Below are 26,091 nucleotides of genomic sequence, written 5' to 3'. Positions count from 1 at the left end.
TAGAGAATACTCTTTCCAATATTATATTGTGCTCCCTTATTGATTTAGCAAGGATAAGTAAGTTGTCCTGGAAGACCACAACTCCAGCCACATCTTTTAACAAATGATACATCATTTAAAAAAAAAAAAAAAACGCATGCTGCTGAAGTTAGTCTGAATAGCACCCTTAAAAGCCCAAATGGTAGCTGTATATTTGAATGCTCCAAATAGTGTTATGCGTGGTGAGTAGCTGGGAATTCTTTTCTAATGGCACTTGATTGTAAACAGTCCTTAAATCAATTTTACTAAAAAATGTAACCTCACCAATACTGGACAACAATTCTTGAATTTTGGGTAAAGGGTGGCACTCTACTAAAATATTTGTATTCAGCTGCTTCACATCAGCGCATAATCTGATGCTTCCTCCCTTCTTGTTTGCAATTACTATAGCACTGATCCATTTGAATGCATTCACTGCTTCAATAACCTTGACATCAATTAATTCTTTGAGCTGTTTTTCGAGTTTGGGGATAAGGCTCAATGGCACAATCCTGACTTTATGAGCCACAGGAACAGCTCCTTCTTTCACAATAAGTTTGTGCTCAAATCCTCTCACCATACCTATTTTATTGCACAACATCACTGTTTTTTTATGAATCACCACCAACGCTTGTGATACTCTTGTGATACAGTGTCAATAGATAACATAGGCATTGCTGTGCCAGGTTTTAGGATAATTCCTAGCTCTCATATATCCACCCAGCCCATTATATCACACCCATTTACAACTACATATATTTTCGCATAAGTGCTTCTTCCAGAAAATTCCAGCACTTCCTTGAAAAATCCTCGAGTTTCAATTCCTGAATCACCATAAGCTAATACCCTAATGTCAGGTTTATTTAACTCAACATCAGGCCATAGCTTCTTTTAAGTGACCTTCAAAATCACTTTGACAGGTGAATCTGAATCCACCATTATTGTTAACATCACCTCGCCAACCCTCATCTCACAAAAAGGACAAGCTTTACTCACAGCTACCCTTCTTTTATTTACCACATTCACCATTAACACTACATCAGTTAATGTATCTCCTATGACTTGTTCATTACAGTCTAGTGTAGTACTAACTTTCACTGTTCGCCTTGCACACCCGCAAAAAGTGTCCTAGCTTCTTACACTTCTTTTCTTGTGTGGGACAGTAAGCCAACTGCACAAATGATCCGCACCTGTAACATGCCCTAGTGTGAGTAGATGATCTTTTTTTTATCAACACTTTTCTTTAAAGCACAAACACTGACCCTATATTTTTCTCCAGCTAATAGCTTGACTGATCCAGCAGATCTTTCAGTACTTTTCCCAATCTTAACAGCTTCTTCTAAATATGGATTGGTACAGCATAACAAGTGCTCTTGTACTGACTGACGCCAGCAATCCTTCGGTGACACTGAATCTGGACAGCATTGTATGCAGCAGCAGGAGGACATATGAAGGGACAGTCAATTGGCTGTGCATTGGGTATTTTTTAAGGCTGTCATTTGGCATAAAATGTTGATTTGTTTGAAAATTAAAAAGTTGCATATGTTGGATTGTGCTTTACACTCAGTATGAGCACAACTGTCAATACCCAATAATGCTGTGCATTTAAAGAAGGGATTAGTCACACAAATATAACAGTATTTACAACTTTCTTGTGTCATAATATATATTTTAAGAAATAACAGTGTTTAAGTAATCGAGTAATTCATGCACGCCATAATTCAACACTAGCTATATACAGCATATACAGCTGTCATTATGGCTACTAGTGGGACTGTTCAGCAACCCCCGACCCCCCCTTTTTTTGCAAATCCAGGCAAACCTGTACACAAATGGAAACATTGTTGTAGAATATTTGAAAATTATCTTGCGGCCATTGATGCCATTAATTATGCACCAGCAAGAAAATCTGCATTGTTATTCAACCGGTTGCTGTGTCAGGCACTCCAGAGAGATTCACAGCTTCCTGTTGACATAATTCCAAAATTGCTGAAATCCAAGATGGCAGTCCAGAAGTGATGCATGACAATGTCACGAACAACTAGTCTGCTCACAATGTCTTCAGGGAGACTGTTTTCAGCCACCAAAGATGGCTGACTGAATGTGATACGCAATGACGTCAGGCCTAAGAAGACTGCTTCCTGGACTCTTTCCAAGATGCCTGTATCACGTATGTGTGCAGGCATCACCAGACACTGAATGCTCCTGACATCATCAACCACAATCGGACCGCTTGACCTGGCTTCCACAGAACTCTTTGGCCGTAGTAAAGGGCCTTAATAGGGCAGGCGTCAATTTGACAAATGCGCGTGTGATTTTCCACCTCAGCAGTAACTTCCAAGCTTCTGTGGACTGGGGACAGCATCACTTGGATTCTGAGGTTTGTAGTTTGAGTACCTCGCAAAATACTGTTATCCTCTGCATCACTGTAAATGCGTTATCTTCAATGAGTTTCTTTCCAATAAAGTTTTTCCTCCTGAATTAACTGGTTTTCCTTGTCACCAGTTTGTTGTGGTGTAATAAAAGTACATGGCAAAACTTTCTTCTGCTTTAAATCTTCATTTATTTAAGTTCATGATTGGACCCCACCAACGTACGTCCACAAGCACTGGGATCTGATCTCCAACTGTTGTTTGGCTGGAGATCAGATTCCAGAACTGGAACCCTGTACATATGCCTCATGCAACAACAAGTCACACACTACAACAACCTTCAAATAGCTGCTTATTCTTTTAACATGGTGTTTGGTGTTCACTTGTCTTTGTCTAAATGCAAAGTAAGAGGGTTTTGTTACTTGAACTATGTGACAATTTGGCTGGTATGAAACGAAAGGCTGCAGGATGTTTTTTTTCCTAATACACATTATAATTTAAATACCTATAAATCAACTGTACAAATATTTCAAAGTCAGCAGTTGAGAAAGCATAAGTCAATCAATTTTTTTGTAGTTATGAGCTGTGATGGAAACAAAGATTTTACTAGGATGAAACCAAATCAAAACACTTTTCTTGTTGATTTACAAATGCAAACCAATTTCAACACATTTTTGTTTGTGCGCTATATAAAACTGCATGGCTTTGCAAATTTGGTGTCCATTTAAATGAAACATATGTTGTCAGTAAATAGTGCACAACCACACCATGCTTTAGTTAAATCGACAATGCACTCCAAAAGTCATCACCAGCTACATATACACCTATATATACTATATACCTTTACCACTCTTTTGCTGACTGGTTGTGGGTCTTTTTCTACACTTGTTCTTTGTTTAATATTTGGATTAGTCACAATCCCTATGAGTTCAGTGATATAACATTGATGGCAGCACCCCCATTCTGAAAGTGTTCCAGCACCACTACCCAAACAGCTATCACTTTATTATAAAAACATTTTTTACTGCCATAAGGTAGTGGGGGATGGAGACGTTGCTTCTTTTTTCTTATGCCTTATTTAGATGGGGAGCCATTTTTAGGTCGAGCGCGCAAACAATGTGACCTGTTGTAAGTATTGTGGGCTTTTAACCACGCCCACCTCACGCTCACCACTTCCATTCATTCGTGGGCTTGCCTTTCAAAAATCACTTGATGTCATTGGTAAATGCTTTACGTTTGTACCTCCTTGGGGCAGTTTGGTTACCCCCTTGGACACCGACCCTGTAACAGGGATAATTGCACGATTGCCAATATACTTCATCGTGGGCGAACTACTTTTTTCTATTGTCTGTACTTTGTGGTTACCATGGCGCTCAGAGCATGAACTCTATTGGTGGTATCGTTTTTACAGAATATCACTTTGATCTGCTTAGTACACTTTCCTTGCAGCAGGCATATTAACCCTGTGTGCTTCCTTATGATGACTCCAAGCTTCCACTAGAAAAAAAGTATGTTCTCTCTCCAGAAAGAACATAAATCGCCAGAGTTATTTTGACATTTTTACATTATATGCACTTTGTGAATTGCCTAGCACTCGTTCTTTGCAGGAGCCATTTTAACCCTCTGCGCTACCTTATAACGAGTCGTTTTGACATTTTTACATTACATGCACTTTGTGATTTTCCTAGTATACAGTCTTTGCAGCAAGCACACTAGCCCTGTGCTCTACCTTATGATGACTAAAAGCTTCTACTAAACAAAAGTACGTTCTCTTGGCTGCCATGGTGCTCACAGCGTGAACTCGATCGGCGGTATCGTTTTTACATTATATGCACTTATATCTGCTTAGTACACGTTCTTTGCAGCAGGTATATTAACCCTGTGTGCTACCATATGATGACTCCAAGCTTCTACTACACAAAAGTATGTTCTCTCTCCAGAAAGAACATAAATCGCCAGAGTTATTTTGACATTTTTACATTATATGCACTTTGTGAATTGCCTAGCACTCGTTCTTTGCAGGAGCCATTTTAACCCTCTGCGCTACCTTATAACGAGTCCAAACTTCGGCGAGACAAAAGTATGTTCTCTCTCTAGAAAGAACATTAACCCTCTGTGCTACCTTACAACGAGTCCAAACTTCCACTAGAAAAAAGTACGTTCTCTCTCCAAAAAGAACATTAATGGCAAGAGTTTTTTTTGACATATTTACATTATATGCACTTCCTGATCTGCTTAGAACAAATTCTTTGCAGCATACATATTCATTTCTGGGACTTGCACTTCTATTTTTTTTAATGTGATACAATCTGGAAACCAGCCCTTGAAGTAGTATTCGTAGAGTTGTCCAACTCCCTAGTTCGATGCGTGATTCGCTCATTTAGTTCCTGTTTCAGCTTTGCATTCTGGGACTTGTCATTTTATTTTTATAACGTGATACAAGCTGCAAATACAAAGCCAAAACCTGACTGGATGAACTACATATGTTTGAATCTGTGAGCTGTGTGTGTGTGTATTTCTAAAACTAACCTCAAGGAGAGCTTACAGTATCATAATGGTCAATATTTTTAAACTAATATTTCAGTTCAAGACTGACTGAGGATCATTAATATCATGTGAGGTGGCTATTCTTAAGCGTGTGAAAAATCATGGACGTTTGGTCGACTCCCCAGACTGCAGTAAATGGACAGTGATCCAGTGATCCAGTAAGCATGAATTTTTAGAGTACAATTATTTATTCATTGCTCGCAATGTCGCCTGTACTAACTGCCAAGTAAATATGTTTTGCACCTGGGATTAGTTTGTATTTTAAGGGCATTGTTTAAAAAAAATATTCCAGTAGACCTACTAGCCCATTAGTTATATGCAAGGCCACTGGAATTATGTGGCAGAAAGGACCAAAATATGCAGCAAGGTTGACCAATTAATGTGGCAAAAAAAAGTCTAGTTATGCATTTACAATAGCAATAGCTACAACTCAAGTAATTGTGAGAACTAATGCATTGCAAAATGCTTGTTGTTTTACACAATTATACAATCTGTTCAAGCCCGCACACAATAAAACATGGAACACTTACACTTATATTTATATCTCTGCAAGCAAGCAAAGAAATATAAAAGTAGAAGCTCAGACCATACATTTTGCATGTTTAAAACTGTTAAACAGACTGCTTGTTTTTATGCAGCCAGTAAGCAGACTCGGCCACTACTTAGCTCTGGTGAAAAACACTGTAATGGCTACTTTATAAGCATGGGTTATTAAGGTGTAAATACAGCCCAGGGTGAATAAAATTAGTAACAGGAACCTGGTTTGTTTTAGTAATAGACTGGTGGAGCAATTACCACCAGCTGCACAGTGGGGGGAAACCTGTGCAAACACTGGAAACTGGAGCAAAATCAAGTTACACTTCGCTTCTATTGGGATGAAATGCAAAACGGGTGCAAATGCTATCTGCATCCATTTTTGCACTCGCTGGCCTAAAAGTGACTAGATGGCTACTGTACAGCCTGTTCTGTGCATCAAGGGCCGTTAGTCAGCAACCCCCCTAGTGCTTTATGTTTGTGAGGAATGCTTGCACTGCTATGCTCTAACTCAGTGGTTCCCAACCTTTTGACCTCTGTGGACCCCCACATTATCACTACTAGAACCTGGGGACCCCTACTGACTCATTAGTGGAATCTGGGGTTGAGTAAATAGTGCTGCAATAAAAGACAAACTATGTGGCGTAAAGTGGCACATACTGTGATAGTATTACTTCATTATTTTGTCATAGTTAGACTTGTTAATGCTGTCAGGGCATTGGTTGCATCTCACTTGTTAACACTGTCTGGGCATTGTGGCAGTTTATCATCCAAATATGGCAATAAACAACCAAGAGGTCACCGGTCAACCTTTGCAAAGGGTCTTCCACTGCCCGGCAACTTGTGTGGCAGCGTATTTAGTAACCTTTGAACCATTGGAACTAGAAACAAAAGCTTTTTTTGGTCAAAACTGCTGTTTACTTAGCAGATGATGGATTATGTGAGAAATACGTCAAAACTATAGGTAGGCAAAAAACATGCAGCCGCACAATCACATAATTCGAGTGGCCCTGCCTACCGAGTGCACATGAGGATTTAACTTTTTATTTAAAATAGTGTACTTTCTTCATGAAGTGTTTTTTCATATAAACATGGAGAGGCTGGAGCACGAGACCTCCAGTTGCGCAAGATATGAAGCTACAGTCTGTGAGGATCTCTTGAAGTCAGGTACATCACTGTCCTGCTCCTGCTAAAGCTTTCTAAAAAAGGCAGTTTTTAAGAAATGTATTTTAATGCAGCCCGGGATGCATTTCAAAAATAAAAATGAAACATTTCAGTTTCTTTTTTTTCCAGAGTAAGGAGTGGTCCATGGGACCACAGCCTACTCTGAAAAAATGTGTGCGCCCCACTTCACAAAGGAGAAGGGATCCCCTCCACATCTGCCAATGGGTTAACACCGATTTAAAACTGATGTTAACTGCAATTGTTTTGTGACCGCATTCACAGTCACAAAACAATCATACATACCACTCCGACTCTCCATTAGGAAGGGACGTTCTTGGCATGCCCCTTCCTAATTGCGACTGGCAAACCTTTTTTGCAATTTCATTAAATCGATTAACGAATCATAAAATAGCATTTGTACATACCAAAATGTTTTTTTCTGAGCATAAATAGCCCCATTCTGTGCATCGGGTCATCTGCGCACAGAAAAAAGCTTTGTACATCTGTCACAAAATCCTTAATGTCATCCAGCATATTCCTGATGATGGCAACACGTCTCCTTATCCTCCTCAACCTAACTACTGCCGTCGATATAATTAATGATACTGATCTGATTACCCTACTCAATGAATGCTCTGGTGTCAGAGGTTCGGTCTTTAATGGTCTGGATCCTACCTATCGAAATAGGTACTCTCCCAAATAGTCAAGTATGAAAGCAAGATATCCAAACCTTCTCCTATCATCTGTGGTGCTCTTCAAGGTTCCATCTTAAATCCCACTTTCTTTAACAAATAAATGGAACCTACTTGTCTGAAATCTGCTATGACACTGGGGAGCTCCTCATCAATATGTGGAAGAAATCTGAATTAAAAGCTCTTCTGTTTGTGATATTCTGCAGCATGCCATCCTACGGAGAGTGCAAACCTGAGAAATGTTTCCCACTAAACCTGCAAACAACAAATTACTTTTTCCCCCAAAGTTTAAGAAAGCCTTCACAACAGATTTAATCAACAACCTTAACATCTCGAAATTCAACCAATCACCCTCCCCACAGGCTTCTCTCCTGGGATTACTCTAGACACAAATATATCATTGATCTCCCATGTGAACAAACATGCCAAATCTGCTAACATTTACCAGCACGAGAGTGCCCTTATACCGCTAAAAACTGTGCTCTCTGCTGCAGGAAAACCCTGCATCATCTACCAAAAAAGTGGACGACATTAAATCTATCCTGGCCGAGTTACATTGTTTTACAGTGGACGCCAGAGTAGGAATGGCTGGCATACAAAAATATCCACTCCAATTGTCCCCGCTCTCCACTTCATCTCCATTTTCAAACTGTGGGGAAGTGTCAGAACACTGAGAAGTAAAACAATTTACTACTCAAGCCGCCCGCATTTAAAACTACTCATGCTCAGCACCAATCCTTGTGGGGTGGAGCCTTGCTCTGGTGGAACTCGCTACCAGCTGACCTGAGTAAAGCCCACACTGATGTATTTTTGTAAACACCTGAAAAAACATATTTTTGAACTATATCTCTTAGACTAAGTTAATCTATCATCTGTTAATGTATTTTTACCCACCTCTTTTTGAATGCTGCTGCTATAGCGCCGAACAAAACATGAATACGTTGCTATTCCGTTCTTATACCATCTGATGTTCTCTGTAGACTACAGATCTTGCTGCTCTATGCAAATCACTCTCACATCTTTCAATGTTCTTCTCTATATAACATCAATTAACAAATAAAAACCTGACGTGTGTTATTTGGGATGACTCTATTGTAAAGCATGGCTCCCCGAACATGAAAAATATGTATAATCTAAGGCGCAGTTTTGTAGTCCCAAACTCGAGCTCCTGGACTCTATCTAACCCCGATGGATTGCCTTTCTATATGTGTAAAAAGCCTGCAAGATCTACAACATGTGGAACAGAAAGCTGCCTACAGACTGTGTGATGTTTCCCACTTGACAGGTCCGCTCTCGGAAACTGGAATCGCTCAATCTCTCCAGCCCAGCAGACGGCTCTAATGCTTGATCCCCCATTGCCTATCTGCCTCAGCCTGTAAGAGGTACAAACCAAGGAACAGCATTGCTGTGTGAAGCCTAAGCCTGTATCAAGCTTTCTGCAGCCTCAGTAATAGCTAAAATAGGTAAACGGTAAATCTGTATGATTTGCACTCCCTGCATGATGGCTCTGTTCTCTAAAATTACAGCCTATAATATCTGTTTTGACCAGACCTGAGATCCAATGCAGCTATTAAAGTAAAAAAATCCATATATTTCCGTCTACCCTGCAATTACTCTATAAATTGCAAGCTAGAATTTAAATAATCATGTATTTCATGCATTGTCTATATTCGTGTATGTCCATTTATAATTGTTTGATTGCTATAATTAAATTGAATAATCATGCAGAAAGGAAAATAAAAGAAGCAATATTGTGTCTTTCTGTGGTAAGTCATATTGCTCCCCCCTTGGGTCTCCAGTGTGTCTTCTATTTAAACCTAGTATAAAAAAATATCCTTATGGTTTTGATGTTATTTTGTGATGTGTTAGGAGGCAGGTTTTGGTTCCTAATTGTTGAGATTTAGAGTAACATAACATGCAGTTTGGAGAATCATGTGTGGAATGCCAAATAAATGAGAGGCGGATTTTGGTCACCAAATATGTAGTAGCTGGGTATGCCCTCCTTCTGCATATTCTGTGAATAACCACTAGAGCATAGCAGGGCACAATGGCCTGCCTGTTAACCACAACAACTAACTGGGGAGAGGCACTGCGCGTCACATAGGACCAGAGATAAACAAAGTGTTCTGTGTTCAAAACCTTGGAAGCATTGCTAAAGCTCAATGCGTGACGGGTGTTGACTACTCCATTTAAATCCTCTTTGCAAATCAGATTTCATCTCCTTATCTTTCTTCACTCAGATTCACTTGAGCTTTTTAAAAACTCTGGTTTGTAATAACCAGCATATTTGCGCATTTTTGCTGAGCATAGTGGCAAAATGTGTAAGTCACGCAAGTACACCTAAAAATGTTTAGTCATATATATTTGGTGGAGGATATATATATATGTGTCTGTGTGTATATATATATATATATATATATATATATATATATACACACACAGGTGTGTGTGTGTGTGTGTGTATATATATATTTTATACAAATGATCAGAGTAATTTTCTTAAAGGCTCACTTAGCTGCCGGTGCCGCTAACAAAGGAGACCACCCTCGAAATATATTTTGTGTCCAAAAAGAAATTTACCGCACTCCAAAGTTCCTTTAGGCAGATTTATTGATAAGAATAGCAACCACCAACGCGTTTCAACTCCACTTGAGTCTTGCAACTCAAGTGGAGTTGAAACGCGTTGGTGGTTGCTATTCTTATCAATAAATCTGCCTAAAGGAATTTTGGTGTGCAGTAAATTACTTTTTGGACACAAAATATATATATATAAATAATGTGTGTACATTAAGTGACCATGAGGTTCTGGTGGACCATGTCAGGGCCGCAGGCTTTCAAGGCACAGCTCAAGAATGGATTACTTTGTTCCTGAAGGACAGGTCACAGTCAGTTAAGCTTTCCACTTTTCACTCTTCCAAGGTCAGGCTAACCTGCAGAGTACTATATCCGAGCACCAGAGCACACTGCTGAAGTACCACATAGAGTCAAATCAAATGATTGATCCAAGGTGAGTAGACATGCTGGTTTATTCTATATATAGTGGAAACAAGTCCGCAGCAATACAGCAGCCGACACATGTTTCATTCTCTGGACTTTATCAAGGCAGATATGTCACATGTAATTTATTAAGTAATTCATATATCCCAAGGAAAATCAGAAGTCAAGCTGTGGCTATGAAATAAGTGTGCGGCACGGCAGAAAACACTTCAATGTAGGCATAAAGTATTAGGTTCCAGTTGAAAGGCCGTTATAATCCTAGTAACGCTTACCCTCCTAAGCGTGCAATAGCACGGAATGTAGATATGCTTGTTAAGATGTTGGAGTGCCCCGGGGATCTTCCTTATTCCCCTACCTTTTCAATTTATACATATGTCCCCTAGTGCATGCCTTGAATAAATTGCAGGTCAAAGTGTACAATTGTGCAGATGACATTCAATTGATAGTTTCCATTGATAACTCATCGTAATCTAAAATATATTTTTTAAAAGCACAATGTTATTTATCTGTGACTGCATGAACAGTAATCAACTGAAATTGAATTCCGATAAGACTGAAATTGTATTCATTGGAAGTAAACCTGACTTGTGGATTGCTGATTTTTGGCACATTACAATGGGCTCCCCGACCTCAGCCTACGAGGTCAATTAAGAGCCTTGGAGTTTTGACTGACTCAAAATTGTCTATGAATCCCCAACTAGGGGACATAATTTCATCCTGCTTCCTTCAACTTAGTAAAATCAGAAAGATGAGCAGATTTTTCTCCTTATGAGGCTCTCACGCAGGTCATTATTGTGTTGGTCATTTTTTGTTTAGATTATGCCAACTCCCTCTCTTTGGGTCTCCCCTAGGGCCTGATTCGTAGGCTTCAACTAGTACAAAATGAGGCTGTCAGACTTCTGTATCAACAACTTTCAAAGTGCCACATTACTCCCCTGTTAATGGAATGAAAAATTTGCTAGCTATTGTAACGGAAAGTTTCAGTTATATTACGGACACAGAGGTGAGGATTAGGCTTATCTTTCCACGCTTTATTTCCACAGCAGCCATTCAAGGAAAACATTTGAATTTAACAAACAGTCAAGAAAACTTCATTTTCCATCAGGCCTAGGGAAATGTGCATAATATAATGTCCAATCCTGTGCTAGTGTCGACCCTCAAAGCCACTTGACTACTCTCAATATCCCTTTTTCTTTGCTGATCCAGCAGCCTTTCAGATAAGAGCCTTCCATCTCTCCCTCATTGTCATAATACGGTTTGTTGTAACGTGATGCTTGTCTGAATAACGTCTCTCTCTTACAGCGTATCCATGGGAAAGTTTACCATCCCTCCACAGCCATCCGCTACTCAAAATATTGTGATATATTTTAATAGATTGACTGGGGCTCCGGGCGCATTTACGGTCAGCCAACCGCTAGAGGGCCAAGCACGCTCTAATCCCTCGATTGGTCGACGCATCTCCCTGTCAGTTTCCTGTGGCAGTGAGACGTGTCGGGCAGTGCGCTTCATACTGAGGTGGTGATATTGAGTGAGCAAATACTTTTGAGCTCTCAACTGCCTTTAGGCGAACACCTGCTAGCGGGTAGGACTACTGCCAATTGTAACCCAGGGGGCATAAGCATGACCTCACGCAAGCAAGGGGTGTGGTCCCATGGCCTTTGTCGGCCTTCTCAGGTCCTCATAGCCCGACCTACTGGTTGGTGTACATACTGCAGCCCTCCCCCCAGGCTCACTAGTGCTTCTGGGCCAGCCCCACCCTCATACCCCTCTCTCTGTGCTCAGCCTTGTGCCATAATGCAGGACTCAGAGCCTTTCTTAGGGGAGGACCAGGCAGAATACCTAGAGGAGGAGGAAATTACATACCTCTCTATCGACAATAACTTCTGCCATGTGAGAGACACCTCCATATGGAAGGCGGTTTCCCAAGCAATCGTACCCCTGGAAAAGAAAATGCTTCAGCTAGAAGTCAAATACCCACAACCCCCCCACATCGGGAAGAAAACCCCTGGCCCCAGGCCTCAAGAGTTCCCAGTTGTGTTATGAACATTTCCCTAGGCCTGATGGCAAATTAAGTTTTCTTGACTTTGTTAAATTCAAATGTTTTTCTTCAAAGGCTGCTGAGGAAATAAAGCGTGGAAGGATCAGCCTAATCCTCGCCTCCGGTCCGGACATAGAATTGCATTGGCTTCCAATAGAACAGCACTCAATTTTCAAGACATGTTGTATTGTTTTTAAATCTCTATGCAGTCGTAGCACGGCTTATGTCTGCCTGCTTTCAAAAATGTACCCCTAGCCGCAATTTAAGATCTTCATACTTGAACCCCCTTTTCATTCCACCTTTAAAAAAAAAAAAAAAGACACTTGGAGGCTCTAGATTCTCAGTACTCACCCCCCGTATTTGGAACGCTCTCCCTCTTGACGTAAGGTCTACCCCTTGCTATTTCAAATATAGGACTTCAGAAGACTTGGTTATTCACATCGGCCTACAATTAATTCCCTTGGTGTGCAATGTTTCTGTAGCTCTAGCGCCATGAAACTTCTTGCGCTATATAAATTAAGGAACATGACGTAACGTAACATATGTATTTATTTCCATAGGAATTACATTTATTGTGTTCCAAAAAACTGCTACTTTTTTCTACTTTTTGACAGGTATGTGCATAGAAATTTTCATGGTGATCCATCAAGAGTGAGCCGAAAAAAATAGGGGCTCAAATACACAGTTTAGACATTCATTTTTCCATAGGAACTTTAGACACAGTGACAACCCAAACCACTAAGCGGATTAGCACCAAATTTGGTAGAAAGCTAGATCTTGGTCCAAAACAGTGCTTTTTGTGATTTGGTGTAAACCAGTTTGGTAGTTTGTGAGCAATTAATGCTCAAAATCTTTATTGGGGCGTAGAGCCTCTGCGGATCCAACAGATCTCCTTCTGTGATCGAACTGGCTGCTACCACCTCATCCAGGAAGTGGTGGTAGCCATCTTAGGACTCAGGACTCAGTCCCGAGTCCCAAAAAAAGTTACAAAAAAGACAGACATAAGGGGCAGGTTAGGGATACCATTACCACCTTGAACTGATGGTGGAGTCTCAGAAGGACCCCGTCTGGGGTCAAAAAGTTTTTATTTTTTAAATATTGCCACAAATTTACAAAGGGTCCGCAAATCCACACCAAAATTAAAAAACAAAATAAACAAAAACAACTGTGGGCTTGTGCGCTTGATTATTAAAAACCCCTTTCGTTGGCCATTGCCCCAGGGAGGTTGGGGGTGCAACGCGTTATGTTTCTATTTGGAGACGAGGCGAGTGGGTCCCCCTCCCTGAGCCTCTGAGGGGCCCAGGAACCCCATCCCCCAGGGCTGAGGCAAAAACGTCAGTGCCATCGTATGGTTAAAACATACAAAACCACTGAAATTCCCTGGTGATAATTAGCTATGGTAACTATATCTCATGTCCAAAGGACACTATTATAAGCCATGCCCAGTTTTCTAATCAATATTTTAATTGTAAATGTTACACTGATATTATTGATGTTGTCATAGAAGATGCCATGAGTGATGAAATATGTGGGATAATTAGCAGTGCATGGCAAGGGCGTCAGATTGCATTTCACACCTTCCTTAAAAAAAAACACAGTTTTGGCCTTGAAAAGAAATTGATTATGTGTAAGCGATGCAGGGCAGGCAGACTGCTGTCAATTTAGATAAAACACTTACCTGTTCTAATATAAATGATATTGTTTCAAGCACCAAGTGAAGATCTTGCTTTTCTAGTGAAAAGGCTGCTTGAAGCTTCTCTTCCTCGTCCTCGCTAAAACTGCGCTCTGCCTGTAACAGACCATCAAATCAATTGGTTACTCATGGCAGTCCTATGAAATGGCCAAGCCTCATCACTAATATTTCACCACATCTTCCCGAAATAAACCCTTGTCAGTCAACAGATGATAGTCTTATATGTGCTCCAATGCGCAGCATTTGCAAAGAAAATGAAAGTGTGATTATGATGGGCAATATTTTCAAAGTCTTTTTTACTATGTATTTCTAAACATTTTCTTCCATGTAATGTAAACACGATTTTAACCTCCAAATTTTTAACAGCCGTTATTTGGTTTCAATTTCAACTCTCGATAATCCCAAAAATAACTTTAAAAAAAAACCTAGGACAAGTATTACCTTATTCATTTGTTACTCTCATGCAAGAGAAGCAATTAAGAAAATCAAAGTAGGTGTCTGCTCCTCAATTATTATACATTTTGAGGTCTTACAATCTGAACTCAGTTAATTATACAATTATGTACAGTTTACAATAGATAAGAGATAAGTGTTTATTTTAATTTGATTCCCTCACATCTACATTTTTCTTATTCACAGTATAATGACATAGAGGCCTATCTGTTGGGCAATCATATTCCGCATCGACAGTGCTTTTAATCTCTAATCAGTGAACGTGAATCTCGCTGCTTACACAAAGGCTGAATAGACATGTGCATCATATGTTTCACCACTCACTGAAATACATCTTCAAGAGGAAAAGTGATGGAACCCGGAAACAGTGTAGCAAGGCAGTGATCCTCCACAGTCAAAAGGTTCCACTTGAGATTTTTATGGAGAGGTGACCAGGAGAAGCTGAAAGAGATGTTTTGTGCAAGGCACCAGTTCAACACTAGAAGGGGAAGTATGTCAAGATCTACAGGTCTTCTTTTGGCCAAACCAATTAAAAAGTTCTTACTATAGACCTTTATTTTTCTCTTACTGATGTATCAATAAGATACATTGGTATCAATACTGCATTAAAGTTTGTAATTCTCGTTGGTTCAGCCTGGTCATGTGATTGAACGGGAAGTGTCCACAGCTATCATGCATTCCCTCAGCTACATTGCCTCAGCAGTCTGGAAGGTCATGCATTCCTGGTCCCTGTATACAACATACCTCAGTTATTGACTTTACTAATCAATACTTCTTTGCGCTTCAGCGGCGTAACTTAAAATTAATCCCTCTCTTCCAAAATATATTAGTGCATTTTTTCTGGGCACAGCGGCTAATGTGTAAGTCATGCAGGCACACCTAGAAATGTTTTAAAAATATTTATATAAATATCTATATAAATATTTATATATTCACTGAAAAAAACACAAAGGTTACAGGGATGTTATAGTTAGGCTCACATTTTAAACATCCGAAACCATAGACATTCACCAGCTATAGTTACCTGAAGTAACTATAACCTGTGCCCTAAGGTAACTATAACTCGTGCCCTAAGGTAACTATAACTCACGCCCCTGTCAAGCACAGTTTTTTTTGCGAAAAATGTTACTGCAAATATTATATTGATATTATGAATGATGTTATCAAAGATTACATGAATGCCGTAATTTGTGGGCTCTTTAGCAGTGCATGGCGAGGACGCAAGTTATAGTTACCTTAGGGCATGAGTTATATTTACTTCAGCTAACTATAACTATAACTGCTGAATTTCTATGGTTTTGTGTGAGTAAATTCAGAACCTAACCATAACGTCCCACTAACCTTTGTTTTTTTAAGTGAATTTCTCTTTTTTCAATTCTATTTCCTAACTATAACGTCCCTGGAACCTTTGTTTTTTTCAGTGAATATATATATATATATATATGTATATATATATATATCTTTTCTTCAACAAAGCGTGCTCAGAAACGGGCTCCAGACGGCCCTGGAGGGGTACAGCGACGGCAACCGGCAGAGCACTCCGGTTAATCTTCATTCAAAATCAAAAACTTCCATAGTGACCGCACACTCAGGAAATCAAAAGCAGAAAATGTTTATTTAACACAACGCGTTTCGGCTGACAAGCAGCCTTGATACACGTGATCAAGGCTGCTTGTCAGCCGAAACGCGTTGTGTTAAATAAACATTTTCTGCTTTTGATTTCCTGAGTGTGCGGTCACTACGGAAGTTTTGGATTTTTAATATATATATATATTTAAAAAACTATAAAGTCCCTGTAATTTTTGTTTATTTCCAGTGAACTTCTAAGTTTTTTTTAACGTAAAGTAATTACATTAATCCAACCACTTGCGTGCTTGGCCACAAGTCCTGCAGCCAATACCCTATAACCACCCAACCCTGCACCACGGGGCCTGGCCTGTGGCAGGGCCCTGCAGCCTACCCTACAGCACCCATGAAGTGCTTCTTTGTTTGGTGGAGATGTGCTCATACTCTTATGCATCAAAAACACATCTCTCTAAAATCAGCAGGAAACAAGCTCCCCATCTTTCAGAGAAAATTGGGGGGAAAATGTTGCATATCACTAATGATTATGGAGCGGGGCCAAACGAATGGGTCTTCTAGACAAGTTTACATACAGATGACAAAAAAGAACGCACTCCCCACAGACACTACATAACATATTGCGCTAGAAAAAAGCAAAGATGCATACATCTCCATCAAGGATTACAGGTAACTGTTCATGGTTGAAAGGCATAGAAAACACACTTGGTTTGCCTTGGCCATGCGCACTAAGTTAGGAAGATTAGGGGACTGCAGAGAGGGCCTCAAGGCCCCCACAGTCCCAGTTGGCTCCCTTTCTCCTGCAGGAGCCGGCACTGTTCCCGCACGCAGGGGGCTACTGAAAATGCAGCTCCCTGCGTGCGGGAGCAATAGTTCAATTTCCTTCTCTGACCACCTAACTGCAGGCAGTGAAAGAGATGAAAACTCTGCTTCCAGCAAAAGGGAGTATTATCACAGCTCCGGCTTGCTGGAAGCAAAGTGTTTGCTTTTGCTTGGCGGGAGCTGTCACAGCTACCGCAAGCAAAAGCAAACAGCTACCTCCAAAGGTAGCAGGAGCCGGCCTTGGGGAATGGCAATCACCAGGACCATAAATGGTTCCAGGGTGGGGGGGGGGGGCACTTACCCCCTCCTCCTTCTTTGTAAAAAAGCAAACTGGCCAGGAGGAGGTCCTGGTCCCCGGGTCCGGGTGGGGGCCAAAACGTACCCCCTTGTTAAATTATTAAAATTAATTATCGCCTCAGGGAAGTGGTGGTCCCCAGGGGTCTGCGTGCGCCCCAAACCATTTTTTTCATTCAGCCCTGTGGAGGTTGTGCTCTCCGGGACCAGGTGATCCACACAGCCCCCCTGCATGTTTTGAATGCTTGTAACCCTGGGGATGTGGTGGTTCTCGGTGCCCAGGGTGGTCTGCGTGGCCCCCCTATCTTGTGAATTGATGTTGCCCAAGGGAGGGGGTGATCCCTGGAGTTTCAGGGGGGTGGGCCCACATGGCCCCCTGCATCTTTAGAATTCTTGTTGCTCCAGGGAGGAGGTGGTGCCCAGGGCTTGTGGGAGGGGTTCCATGCAGACCCCCCTACTTCATTAATTAAAGCCTCTGGCAGGTGGTGGTCCCCGAGGCACTACTAAGCCCTAGGAGGGGGGGGGCTAGTGTGCCCCCTCCATTGTTTTAAACATAAGCCAGCATTCCCCTGAGACCTGGCCACCTAGGGGCTACAAATATAACAAGTGTTGGGGCCTGCGCTTGTTTTTTTTTTTTAAGTCACAGTGAAATTCGTGAACATTTGCAAAATCTGCTGCGAGTTGAAAGAAAATGCTTACTTGTCCTGGCAGGGTCTGTGGGGGACCCCTGAACCAAGGATACCAAGGTTAGGGTAAACGTACCATGCCCCCTTTTCTTATTTTAACTTTTGTTTTTGAGACTCGGCTGAAGCAGAGTCTCAAAATGGCTGGCAACACTTCCTGCTTGACGTTTTGGCAGCAAATCCGATCTCTGCATAAGATAAGGAGGATTTGCGAAGTGTTCGCACCTCTAAATGTACAAAAAAAAATTTCCTTTAATATCGCCGCAACTACTTAACCGATTTAAACCAAATTAAAAAGTGTGATCTCCGGACCAAAATCTACCTTTCTGCTAAATTTGATGTAATTCTGTCCAGCGGTTTGGGCTGTAGTTGTGTTCAAAATCCCTATGGGAATTAAAATGGGGAACACACTTTTTTGAGCCCCCTCCTTTTTCTCAGCCCACATTTGACGGATCACCACCAAACTTTCCATGCCCAACAAGATTACTGGGCATACTTTTTTGGGAAAATTTTGTTAAGATTGATCAAATGGCGCCAATATATAGCCAAGTCAAAAAATGCGTTTTCAATGGAGACTAGGTTCTAACTCTAAATATATATATATATATATATATATATATATATATATATATATATATACATATATATATATACACATATATATATATATATATATTTTTTTTTTTTTTTTTAGAAATATCAAAAAATGCACGTTAGAAATTATGAAATGCCAGAACTCCAGGCAGCTCCAATCATACTTTTAATGGCTCACATCAATGGCAACGGGTTTCAACTATTGTGGTCTTCTTCCAAGCCAAATTCTTTTACAGAGGCCCCATCCCCCGTAGAAAATATATGTTTGGTTTACTAGACATAAAAGAAATATAACTTACAAAGAAATACTGCACTAATCTATCATAGTTTTTTTCTTTCCACATTGTCTTTTTCAAATTTAAATATAAATAAATGGATGCTCCTCCAGTTATAATTCCTGAAAACATATCACACCATATCATCTTCTGATTAACCTATAAATGTTGTGACCTTCCTTCTATTTTCGTATAGGTCTCATCCTAAATTATCATAGGTTAGTACTCATCATATTCTGTAATCAATCAGATATGACATTTAGAGTTAATACATCCATTTATAACATAATATCCATTTCTATTATTACACTACTACATCATTAAAGCAAACTTGTATTTTTTTAAATAAAAAAGAACATGTCATTGTAATTATCCTTAGGGGTGTGCCTGAACTACTATGATGTAAGCTACCTATGATCACGTGATTTCAAGAACCCCAATATCTCATAACCCAAAATTACTGGTAACTTTAATCAAATTAACACACATGAACAGAAAGTTCCTCATCCTGGTTCAAACCCCCTGGGTATCTGCTGTCTAAACTAATTATATACTCCGATCCCTTCCTCCTAAGGATGCATTCCCTGTCACCTTCACTCGGGGTTAACAATACCCTGTCAATGCCAAAAAACAACATTTTATCAATTTGCCCTCCATGTACTTGGCCACAATGGCGTGCTACTGGATAATTTACATAATTACCTTTAATTGCTCGCCAATATTCCAAAATTTGTTGATGAAAGGTACCAGTAGTTTTGGGTTATGAGATATTGGGGTTTATCAAATCACGTGATCAGAGATAGCTTACTTCATAGTAGTTCAGAACACCCCCAAGGATAATTACAATGACATGTTCTTTTTTATTTAAAAAAATACGAGTTTGCTTTGATGATGTAATGTTATAATTATAGAAATGGATATTATGTTATAAATGGATGTATTAACTCTAAATGTCATATCTGATTGATTACAGAATATGATGAGTACTAACCTAGGATAATTTAAGGATGAGACCTATACGAAAATAGAAGGAAGGTGACAACATTTATAGGTTAATCAGAAGATGATATTGTGTGATATGTTTTCAGGAATTATAACTGGAGGAGCATCCATTTATTTATATTTAAATTTGAAAACAAAATTGGGAAGGAAGAAAAATATGATGGATTAGTGGAGTATTTCTTTCTAAGTTATATTTCTTTTATGTCTAGTAAACCAAACATATATTTTCTACCAGGGGATGGGGCCTCTGTAAAAGAATTTGGCTAGGAAGAAGATCGCAACGGTTGAAATGTGTTGCCATTGATGTGAGCCATTAAAAGTACGACTGGAGCTGTCTGGAGTGCTGGTGTTTCATAATTTTTAACGTGTGATATATAATTACGGGTCAGGCGCCCGTAGCAGTGCACCGATTCCGGCTGGCGAGACCAGGAAGAAAGGCAGGAACCGTTTAAAATCCGAAACCCCGATGGAAATAGTCTTTTTCAGTTCAGATAGGCTCTTTCGATGTTTGCTCGACTCGATAACTCAATGCCGACTTTTTTCTGTGCCGGTTTCTCGACCGGAGTCGGAAGTCTTCGGCAATGTTTTGGCCTTTTCCGGTGCCGATGTTACTTGGTCACCTTCTTTTCTGTGGGTCGAGCCATGGCCTTCCGGCAGTGGCGTCCCGAGGCCTTTTGTTTTTTGGGTGTGGGACGGGGAAGGTGTACTCACTTTTTGCGCCGCCGTCGATGGTCGATCCCCGTCTGATTCATCCGAGTCTGAACCCTAAATGCATATCCGCATCTCTTCTTCTTCGACGTCGAGATGTTGTGTTGGCTTCGACACCATCTGTAACCGTCTTGCGCGTCGATCCCTTAAGGTCTTCTTGGATCGAAACGCTCGGCAGGCCTCACAAGTATCCTCTTTGTGTTTGGGCGATAAACACAGGTTACAGACCCGATGCTGGTCTGTATAAGGATACTTGGCGTGACACTTCGGACAGAAACAGAAGGGGGTCCGGTCCATTAGTCTTTGACGACAGGTGTGGTCAGGCCGACCAGGCCTTGGTGAAGAGCGGAAGCCCCGAAGGGCCGCCGAAGCGGTCTTGTTGTCGGTGCCGATGTGATGATACTAAATCGGTCCCGAACATAAACAATACTGACGAATTTCGATGATTTTCTAAGTTTCCCGATTCGGATTACGGAGCGAAGAGGAACACGTCCGGACCCGATGGCAGAAAGAAAACAATCTAAGATGGAGTCGACGCCCATGTGCAATGGAGCTGAAAGTGAGGAGTCACTTGGTCCCGTGACTCGAAAAGACTTCTTCGAAGAATAACAACTTGTAACACTCCGAGCCCAACACTAGATGGCAAGAACAGTGCACAGCATGTGTATCTGCAGCTACACATGCCATCAAACATATATATATATATATTACCCAGTGCCGGTTGCCACTGGGTAGTTCTAGTTAGGATCATCGTGTTTCCATAGGAATTGCATTTTTAGTGTTGCTAATAACTTTGGCGTCCTTTCATGAATCGCCACAAACTTTCCAAAAAGTGCTACATTTTGACTAGTTTGCACATGGTAGGTTTTGTGGTGCTCAGTAAAGCGGTGGCCGAGAACAAAGGCGTGGAGGCCAAAACTTGTTTTCCCCATTCATTTTTCTATTGGAACTCTAGACACAGCTACAGCCCAAACCGCTGAACAGATTAACAAGAAATTTGGCACAAAGCTAGCTCTTGATCCACAAAGAGTGCTTTTTGTGATTTGGTGTAAATCCGTTCTGGAGTTTTTGAGCAATTAATGTGTAAAACTTTGTATATCTAGGGATCGGAGCATCAATGGAACAGACAGATCTCCTGCTGAGATCTAATTGGCTGCCACCACTTCAACCAGGAAGTGGTGGCAGCCATCTCAGAACGCAGTCCTGAGTCATAAAAAAAGTAAACAAAAAAAGACATAAGGGGGCAGGGTAGGGATAACATATATCACACAGGTATTTAAGGGTGTTGCAGTTAATCGAGGGTGCTTAAAAGGTAGGAATGGGGTCTTGTTACTTCGTACATGGCCTCAGATTTTCCATACCTGTCAGCCATGTGCGCAGTTCACTTACACCACTCACCCCATTTTTTTTCTGCCATTTTTTAACCTTCACCATTATTCCTGGTCTGCCCTTCTTAAATTAGCTCTTATCAGTGCACCACTACTGGTCTGGACACAAATGCCATTCTTCCCTCTTAAGACCAGCCCAACTCTGCAGGTGGTCACAGCTGCTGAATTCTTGGTGTGAAGTCCGTGCATGTTCACAGCCTTAATTCTGACCAGCCAACACTCTATTCCATGTTGTGGGCGGTGTACTTCAATATTTTAAAAAAACTTAATGGACGTTTTAATTTCCCTTTTCTGTACACTACACATCTTTTTCTTTTCTCCTACTAAGTTATTAAGGGTCCCCTTCAGTTTTTTTTCATGTTATTACACGTTCCTGCTTAGATATATTGGTAGTTTGGTTTTTGGTTGTTGTTCTGGTATTTCTACAAATCAATAAAGGGTGAACATTTGCCAGGGAGGTTATGACATGCCGTTAGGGGTGAATAGGCAGAAAAAGAGCTTTATAGAAAAACTGCAATACGTCTTAGACAATTCGGTCTACTTACATACACAAGGCAGTGCTGCCTTCTTTTTAGTCTGAGGTTAAGGATTTTGGTAATTCAGTTGCCCATGCTGTTGCACAAACATTCATCTTTCCTGCTATTAGAAACAGGCAACACCATGTCCTTTAGGGGCCAGTATGGATCACTCCTGTCTCTGACATTAGGATCAATGACTAACAGGTAATCAAATCTGGTAAACATACTAAAACTACTAAACACGCACCTCATGCTTTTAATGTAGTGAAAAACATTCTGCAAACTGGATTCCTGACTGATTGAATTGTAGTCAGAGACCCCTCCTTAAGATAGACAATAAGGTGAAAAACATTATGGGAAAGAACAGATGAGCACACTTATAATATGGAAGGTAATTCTACCCTCTGGGTACCCCCGAGGAAAGAGAAAGTAATTCCTCACCTTTCTTTTCTGGTGATTATAATTATTGATAAGGAGGTGGTGATATATGGCAGTGATGCCATAAATACACAGAGTGTAAAAGCAGGTTCTGCCAGACTAATTATTAGACATTGTAGGTCCCCCGAATCAAATTTGGCACATAGCTAAATAAGACAAGGAATCTATTTTTCTAATATTCTTTCTAAATGCGCTCAGAGAGAATTTTGTTTTGTTGGTAAAACTAACATAACTATTCTCCCAATAAAGAATCAAGGGAGTATTCATCAAAACAGAGTCAAAACTTAGTGAAATTTCTTTCTTTCTTTTTTTTTTTTTTTTTATTAAAAAAAAACCCTTTACTTTCATTTTGGTTAACAAAGACAATACACCAGTCAGTGGCGTTAAGGAAAGCATCTAAAGCAAGTACCTTATAAAGTTACACGGTGTCAGCCATCTCAAGAACCTATGTCCCTTTGGTGCCCATCCAAATGACCCTGAAGCCCATAAGGTATGTGCAACAAATCCATGTACCTCAGTTTAGTAAGGGTGATTCCCCCTCCACATTTGCATCATCATCTCTGTCTTCATCCAAGCCGGCACTGTACGTAGAGCTTAATTTAGCCTCAGATCAAGTGAGTCGCACAGTGTCCTCCACCTCTCAAGGTCCTCAACTACCTTATCATTTTAACTAGTTATCCTCATGTGGATCTCCTCTACATCCCTATGCAGATGGCAGATGCATGCAGGAATTTGGTGAATTTTCACGTTCTGAGATAGGTCCAACAGCCTAGGGCCTAATGTTCTGGGATTACTTCAAAAAAGAAATGGGCAAATATGTACCTATCTTTTTTAACATGCAGTATTTCTAGGCCCACTTCAAAATCGAGCTCTCAAGCATCCCAAAATCAGACATCATTTGAAAGGTCTCTCGTACTTCAATCTGGTTCTATTAGACAAGCAAACTCAAGAGGTAATGGGTTAGTGGTCAGACCATCTAGGTGTGTAGAACAGGCAAACAATTTTTGCTAATTCTCCAGATCTACTTTTAGATTCAGATGCAAGCAAAGGAGCATGTAGTGCAATATTTGTCCTGTTCTTGCCTTTAGGAACACCCAGTGCACAACAATTGTTTTGAGATACCTTCTTGCTCTTTTGCCATTTGTTGATTCACCAAATACAGGGCTCATGACTTCATAGAAAGTTCTCCTAAACATAGAGAACATCTCAGCTATTAAGCACATAAATAATCTAGAGGTCATCAGACCCAGACTCCTGAAAGAATTTCCCCAAAATGTATGGGAATTTTGTTTTCTGCACAAGATCTCTCTCCAGTGGAATATCTCCCCAGCATTCCATATACTTGAGCGATTTCAGGAACTGGCATCTTTATCGTAAAATCAATCTGGGGCCCCTTGTTGGTGGATGTAATTGCATCCAGTTTCAACTTCCTTATTTTTCCATCTAGTGAGGGGATGCTCTTGCAACAGATGCATTCATGCAAGATTGGTTGTTAAGAGGTCATTATGTATATTCTCCTTTTGCTATGATCATGACATGCCTGATTCAAGTTCGTAGACACTGAACAGTTGTTACAATGGCACTCTATTGGGCCCTATCTAGGTGCCCCTCTCTTCTGAAACTAACCAGGAAAATACCAAATCTTCTACCATTCCACCCACTTCTTCTAAAAAGCCCCTAAGGCTAGAGTCACGCTCACATTCATTCAGGCAACCTCCAACTAATAACATGGAAGGTTTCAGATCTTTCTGGTCCCTGCTAGGCCTTTTAACTTCAGTGTCTGGACTCATCCAACGCACCTGCGCTCTGGAGCTACTCAAGATAGCTTGCAGAGATTGGAACTGATGATGCATCAAATGGGTTTCAATTGCTTTTTAACCCTGTCGCTCCAGTTCTACAATTTCAGGTTACTTCTCAGGCAAAATCTTTTTCAACAGTTAACAGTTACAGATCAGGCAATTCTCGAGAGTAGTGAACATTAGTCTTCTGCAGATGGATGACGGGATCTGAGCATTACAATCATCCCATACCTTGTTATTTAGTGTTTCCACATGAGCAACAAATGCTTCATCCAATGTTGAATACTGCTATTTCCCTGATCATTGCAAACTTTGTGCAATTTACTGCCTTACTGAATGTGAATCAAAAACAGTGGCTTTAAGAATGCCATCTCCTTAGCTGCTGATCTTTTCCAAAAAGTTCAACAATTGTGGCTCACTAGGTCATATAAGTGCATCTTTCTCACAGGATTCATGCCCACTCTTTCTCAGCACATTCAGTTGGTGCAACTATGGCATCCAGAGCCTTTTGAGGTCTGTAGATGCATCTTGAGTTTTAACTTCAAAGACAGCTGCCCTTACTGAACATTTGTAAATTTGTTTCAAACAAGCAAATATATGAGCCTTTGGTCTTGCCATACAATGCAGATTTTCCCAACTAAATGCCAAAGCACAGACTCAGCATTGATGATTCTCATTTCTCCCCATACCCAACGATAAGCCTACAATCTAGTTGTTGGTTTGCTAAAGCCCTAGCAGTCACCAAGATATGTGCCCTGTGCTTTTGAGAATCTGACACCATCCTGAGATTTAACAGTGGCTCAGAGAAATGGTTTTAATGGCATCATATGAAAGAGTCATCTCCACGCTAGAAGACCATTTACCTGCCTTTGAGAACATATATGCCAATCTTATCCGGACACAAGGCTGGCTACTAAGTACTGAAGAAGCAATGCTTGGCCAATCACTGTTCCGCCTGACCTCCCAGAATATGTTGAAAGCACAGAGATAAAGACTAAAAGGGGGTTTCACCATCGGACACTAGTTCTCTAATTTAAACTGGCTAGATAGGTACCTCACCATTACGGTTATTCCAAGGATAGGGCGTTTGCAGAGTTATGCTTTATACTTCCATGTCTTTGTTGCTGATTCCTATTGACTCAAATCCAGAGGAAAAGAAGAGGGGCTGGGATGCGCACTAGGGGAAAGGGAGGATTTGGGACTTGTTAGTTAAAGAAAATTAGCTTGTTAGGTTTACCACTTGTAGAAAGCATACCTTAGACTATGCTGATTCATCAGCCAGCGATCTTAGTTAATCTTTTCTACTTTCGAAGGATCTACCATACACTAGAGATGTTATAGTTACTAAATGGCTGTCTCTGTTTAGATTGGGACAGCACGGGCGGCTGTGTCAGCACAAACGCAGCACTACCAAGTATTGGTTTTCCATAGCATTTATTATGTAAGGATATTCAATTCAATACTCTAAATGAATCTTCTTC

General features: G+C 40.6%; 1 protein-coding gene across 2 annotated transcripts in view; it reads right to left on the bottom strand.

The window, feature by feature from the left end:
- Nucleotides 1-26,091, bottom strand: part of COMMD10 (COMM domain containing 10) — a 769,929-nt gene that overhangs the window by 666,934 nt on the left and 76,904 nt on the right. For both annotated transcript variants that reach the window (XM_069226680.1, XM_069226671.1), the window contains exon 3: nt 14,041-14,151. In XM_069226680.1, the coding sequence (XP_069082781.1) occupies nt 14,041-14,151 (111 nt within the window). The remainder of the gene's footprint in view (nt 1-14,040; nt 14,152-26,091) is intronic.

The sequence above is a fragment of the Pleurodeles waltl genome, chromosome 1_1, assembly GCF_031143425.1.
Source record: "Pleurodeles waltl isolate 20211129_DDA chromosome 1_1, aPleWal1.hap1.20221129, whole genome shotgun sequence".
In the NCBI taxonomy this organism is placed as follows: Eukaryota; Metazoa; Chordata; class Amphibia; order Caudata; family Salamandridae; genus Pleurodeles; species Pleurodeles waltl.
Note: the sequence above shows the minus strand (reverse complement) of the source record. Positions and strands in the feature narration are given on the sequence as shown.